At 34.3% G+C, this 6,211-nt stretch overlaps 1 protein-coding gene across 1 annotated transcript; it reads right to left on the minus strand.

Moving 5' to 3' along the window:
• Positions 1-2,157: 2,157 nt before the first annotated feature.
• Positions 2,158-5,753, minus strand: LOC108322769 (transcription factor bHLH130). The gene is made up of 8 exons (XM_017555005.2): positions 5,612-5,753; positions 5,342-5,432; positions 4,499-5,146; positions 3,195-3,529; positions 2,935-3,105; positions 2,783-2,848; positions 2,626-2,694; positions 2,158-2,523 (listed from the first exon to the last, which is right to left on the minus strand). Exons 3-8 carry the CDS (start codon positions 5,127-5,129, stop codon positions 2,470-2,472), a joined length of 1,326 nt encoding a protein of 441 aa, XP_017410494.1. The 5' UTR covers positions 5,130-5,146; positions 5,342-5,432; positions 5,612-5,753; the 3' UTR covers positions 2,158-2,469.
• Between the last annotated feature and the right edge of the window lie 458 nt (positions 5,754-6,211).

Genomic DNA, 6,211 nt, shown 5'->3' on the forward strand with positions numbered 1-6,211 from the left:
AATGGTTTAACTTACAATTAGAATAATAAAAAATGAAGTTGAATATGGAATTAAATGAGTAATATTTACTGAATCATGAAAACAATTTACACCAATGATTGACATCAATCCAAAATTGAAGACACTATTAACTTAAAACTATCAATTAGTTCAAATTTGATCATAACCTAAAAAATTAATTATTTAATGACTTTTATTTCATGAAATAATCTAAAATAATTATGAAGTAAAATTCAATTTAAAACAAGAATAATCATAATGCAATAAAATATGAAATGCTAGTAGGTTTAATGTCTCGGTAGGTCCTTATTTTCGGCGTGAATCTCAAATAGGTCCCTGCGTCTCAATTGGGTCTTTTTTTGTGTAAAATTGTAGCAATTAGGGGTCTGCCGTTAAATTGAACAAACGGCCGTTTAAGTTTGGGTTTGGTGGCATGATGACTGTATTGATTAATCACACGTGACATTAAAAAAACGAGTATGAATTGATTTTTTTATTAAAAAATGGATTGCACAGATGTTAAATCATGTAACTTAAGGACAAACTGGGAAAAATAATTATGTGCAGCCCTGCAACTGAGAAATCGAAATCAGATTGGGGAAAAAAATTGGACTCCAAATTAGGGTTCGTGGGAGAGAAAAAGAAACCCCAATAATTCCCCAATTCAAGCTCTTCAAAGAAATTTCCAAATCCAATTTCATAACCTAACCCCAAAATTGCAATAGTTGAATTCCAAATCATTTTACAATCTGCAGAAAGAGAATCAAAAACCATCACCCCCAATTCGCGGGCCACATGCGAGAACAGAGAACTCAAAAACCCCAAATGAAAACCCTTGCCATGAAACGCAGAAACCCTCGTAACCATAGAGGCATCGTCGTCGCGAGTGATGAACGTTGCGTGTGATCCGCCGGTTTCGCATCCTCCTTCCTGCATCCAGAACTAAACCAGAAAAAGAAAACGGAAGAAACTCCCTCCCTTACGACGCGAATCAGCGCAAGAAAAGAGGGAAAGGGAAAAAGAAGAAGAATGTCCAACATGTTGTCGCAAACCACCACAAAAGCCGCTTGGTCACGCCATCTCCACAGAAGAAATCTCTCTACGTTGCGGTTAAAGCAAATGAATAGAAAAAGAAAGCGCTTCTAACGCTGAAATTCTTGATTCAAGCAAAAGAAACAAATGTACATTTAATTTTTTAATTCAAAAATTAAAAAAATATAATTGACACACGTTTTTAATGCCACATAAATTAAAACTACACCGTCAACATGCCACGTAATACTCTCCTTAACGGCGTTTGTTCAATTTAACGGCAGACCCCTAATTGTTACAATTTTACACAAAAAAGAACCCAATTGAGACGTCGAAAAGAAAAGAGACCTATTTGAGATTCACGCCGAAAATAGGGACCTACCGAGACATTAAACCTTTTTAGTACATCAAATTTGGAATAAGTTTATTTTCTTTTTCACACATCTGGCTTCAATAATAGTCTAAACTAAAACCTGTTAATATGCAATGCACTCCTTATGGAAGAAAAGGTACATTGCAACCAAACTATATATTCAGTGAGGTTTTCTGACATAGAAATAAAAAATACACAGATAAAAAACCAGAGTAATGTTGCAGAAAATAATATTGTATAGTTACCAGATGAAAAATATTCTTTGACACACTTAATATTTTTTCTTCTCTACTTTTTACTCTCTTCTTTCATGAAAAAATACAAAAATTTATATTTTTATGATTATTTTATCCTTATTATTCTGTGTTAAATGAACGTAAAAGTGTATCATATTACCATTATTCTTACTAGATATGCATTACTCTTACTAGATATGTACACTTTTCTTTGTTTGTTGTAATTTCCACTTTTCTATTCATTGATCTTACAAATTCTTCCTCTATCACGGGTAGAATCTAAATCCTACTTGTCATATTTGTAAATCATACATATCCAACACATGTGTATGATTCTCTCTTCACAGATTAAATTTATGTATAAATATGAATTTGAATTCTATTCTATTGTTTTTATTGTGTCTTATCAGATGGCAACGCCAAAAAATCAGTAGAAAATCTGTACTGATATATATATATATATTAACTACTTAAGACATGAAAGTTGGTCTTGACAGTTTCTCAGGAGGACTGAAATTTGTTTTGTGGAACCATGAAACCTCTGATAAGTAGAAAGAGCAGTTACAGTGATTCTTTCTAAACTAGCTATTACATCATGATCCTTAAATCAAGCAGTGGAAAGAAAGAAGGAAATAATGAAGGAAAATGGAAAACAAAACTGAAGAGATTCACATAGAGCTGAGCCTATAATAACTTCTTTGATACTACCAGATATCAGCACTATTCTACATAATCACAATGACCCTAAATTTTTTATATCAGTACAAAAAAGAAGCTTCTTCTTTCTTTTATCTACAATGACATAAATCAGGCACAAGTTCTACAATATTATTGCTTCTGGTTACTTGTACAAGTGCACTTTGCCCTAGTGTCAGCCAGCATCTGCAACATCAGTTAATTATTTGATTAGTTAGAAAATGAAGATTATGGTGAAGGGATTGCTTTTCTATAAGGATTTAAGTGAAGATTAAAATTCTGCAGTACCTTAACTTGTTTCTGCAGGTCTTTGATGTACTCAACAGCCAAATCCAACATATCCGCTGTGCTTGTTTGCTGCCAAGTGGGAAGCATTAAGTCATCAAAGTGTACATGGAAAAGCCTTAATCAACAATGTGACTTTCTAGTGAGAGAGTTAGTTTACCTTGTCTGATTTTGGGAAAAGGTCTTGCAATTTCTTGATTCTTGCACTGATTCTTGTTCTTCTTTCCTGAAATATGCACATCAAGATAACACAAGAAGAAGATCAGCACTAGGCAAATGAAGAGGATCAGTAGAACCGTATGAGATTTTTACCCTTTCAGCAATGCTTCTTGGGTGAGTGGCAAAACCTCTCTTGGCACGAATTTTGCATGGAACAGTTCCTTGAGTTTGGTATAACTTCTCCATGGTAGTCATTCTGGTAGAAGAGCTAGGAAGACTCAAATGATGGGTCAGACCAAGTTTCTGATATCCAAAATCTGCATTCTGGGAACATAAGTTTTCACATATCAACAACATTTGCTAACTGAGTTTGGCTACATGAATCATCACACAATGTCTCATTCATTCAATACCTGAATATCCATTGCATTTGAAGTGGAAAATGATATTTCACAGTTGTTAGTAGCTGTTCTGGAGGCACTGATTGCAGAACCATCCCAGAAGTCAGAGGTGAAACTAGGCATGTAACACTTAGTGTTGCCACTGTCATTCCTCAGGTTTCTGCTTTCAACACAATTTGGTTCCACAACTTCATTTCCATTTTCAGCAATCTGTGGCATTCTGGTGGAGCAAGAAGATGATGATATCCTTGATGAGAAGTTCAAAGTACCATGCAACCCACTACCGGATGCAATAGCTTGCCCATTTGATACATCACAGCCTCTAAAACTTCCCACCTCTCTCATTGCTGCAAGATTTGCATCCAAAACAAAACGTTTACACTCTTTACATCACTAAATATCACTTCAACTGTCAGCAAAAATCTCGATTAAATATAAAACAAGTTTATAATATATAACTGGATACAAAACTTACCTTAAAATGAATTTAAGGTATATAACGAAGTTTTGAGAGAGAAAATGATAAAGGAAAGAGAGGGAGTTTAACACTGGAGAGAGAAACTGTTTATTAAAGTCTGTTTCTCAATTCATGAGATTGGAATCTTCCACTGATACCCAAAAGGAAAAAGAAAATACATACAATTGCAGGATTCCCCTTGTGACCCAGATTTTTTAGTACTTTTTACAGCTAACTCTAGTGCTTTTATTTCTCGGATTCTTTCATGATATTTCTTCCCTTCACATCTTCTTTTCCCCAAACGTACTATATGATTAGTTTTCTTCTTATTCAAAGATTTTAATTTCTCAGTGAAAACAAAAGTCAACTCTCTATGCAGGAAAATGGATATTCGGTTTTATATTCTGCACAAGCAACCCCCCAAATTGCTATACTATATTCAGTAACACTGCTGGAGAAAAAGGGATCTGACTTGACTTGAAGCCAATTAATTAATCAGCAAAGTTTGCAGAATAGTAATTTAAAATTTATGTGAATCTTAGATCAGATATGATCCAATAACCTCTTCTATTCACATGACCAAATTAATTCCATGGAAAATCCTTTTGAATTTAACCCATATGAGAGAACACATTATCATTCATAGGATGAAGAAAATTTACACAGAATGAAATGACTGTAATAGAATACTCTAACAACATGAAACCAATTATAGATTTTCATATATGGTAAGGTTGTTTAGTTTCACAGTAATTATTTTGAAAAGCATATTTTGGTTACTTCTTAAGAAATTGTAAGAATCTTTATATGAAAGTTTAACTGAAATGAAATTCCATGACAGTGAAAGAAAAGGTCTTACTGTTATCAACTGAGTAGTTGGAGAAAAACCCTGCAGGGGAACTCTTTTGCCTAATGAGATTGGAGCAATTGGTGGAAGCAACCATTTTGGTTTGTGTGGAATTCTGAGAAGCCATGGAATTCACTGCACTGAATGAGCCATCAAAACCATTCCCTGCAGGCCTTAAAGAACCATTTGGCATAGAAAAGCCTTGAACTTGCTGAGTTTGGTACATTATCTGAGGTGAAGATCCGAAAGAGTAACCACTGTCCCCTGCTTCTTCCTTCACTGGCTTCCCTCCAAACTCTTGCAAAGGCTCAGAATCATCGGAAGAAATCAACTTGGCCAACATGGTCTCCATTTCAGAACTTGTGGAGGGATGATAGCTCTGCTGCTGCTGCTGATGGTTATTACGGTCACTTCTGAAAGTTTCATCATTGACACATCCAATGTTGTTGTTGTTGATATTGTTGTTGACGTTGTGGTTGTTATTGTTCACAAGATTTGTGAGCAATGAGCTTGGGGCAGAACGGTACCTCATTAGCCCAGAATTTTGCTGGTGACAATGTTGACCGATATTTGAATCCATGTCTGTGTTCATCCTTGTCACTTCTTGGGAATACTTCACAGCATGGCTATACACAATGCTCATCTTATCTCCACAGTTACCTGAAAACAACACCAAAAATTATCATGGTATGTTTTCGGAACCAATAACCATATCTTAACACTGAGCAATGGCTTTCCCAGAAAATGAAAAGCACCCCAAAGAAAAAGAAAAGAAAAAGAAACCATCTTTATGTTTCCTTTTGTTTAACCATGTTTCTGTCATGGAAAATTTGTTCATGGTTGTTGTGTAATTACCTTGGTCACCGATACTGCCTGGAAAATTCAAGACCAAAATTCCAAAGGGCAATGAAAATTCTGTCCACAGCAAAGTTTAAAGCAGCAGAATCTGACAAGAGTCAGAAAAAAAAAAGTGTGATTCATACAGAATGAGAAACATTGTTTCCTGTTACAATCTTTCTTGAATTCTGTTCCTACCATAACAGGAGTAGCAGCTTTTGGATCATAAATCTTTAAAAAAATGAAAAAACAGCTCAAAAGGAAAATAAATCAACAGAAGGGGCATACATGCAGCTCAAAAAATTTTGGCTTGTTAAGAGTGCAAAGAAGCTAAGGTTGTTGAGCTTGAAGAGTTTGTATCAGAGCTGAAAATTGTTTACACAGAATTAAGGAGAAGAGAAGAGTTGAGCAGATGATGAAAGCTAAGGTTATAATGTGATACCTTTGAGATATATTTATGTAGTTTTGTGTTGCGAGATTAATGCCCTTATGTTTGTTCGTTATAACGATGATACCACGATGACATAAAGTGGTCCATTATAATGTTTTGTCTTTTTCTCATCTCTTTTTTCTTCAAAATCTTCCCTTTGACGAAACATATATTACCCCGTGAATTGGCCAAACTTAAGAATGTGTGTTTCTGAATCTGACTTTCTTTATGCATGCTACTCAATACAGAAAGTGCATTCATTAACGTTTTTTTAGTAATACTATAAATAACTAGATAAAATATTTATATTATCCTCTTCAAAATCTTAAAACAATGAATTAATTAATGGGTCTTTCACTTTTATATTTTTTCATTTTTATTTAATATAGGATTTCAGACTCACATTTAGATTTCCATCACTTTGTTAAAATTCATCAGAAAAGTGATAAACTTGGTTT

The sequence above is a fragment of the Vigna angularis genome, chromosome 5 (assembly GCF_016808095.1).
Source record: "Vigna angularis cultivar LongXiaoDou No.4 chromosome 5, ASM1680809v1, whole genome shotgun sequence".
Taxonomy (NCBI): domain Eukaryota; kingdom Viridiplantae; phylum Streptophyta; class Magnoliopsida; order Fabales; family Fabaceae; genus Vigna; species Vigna angularis.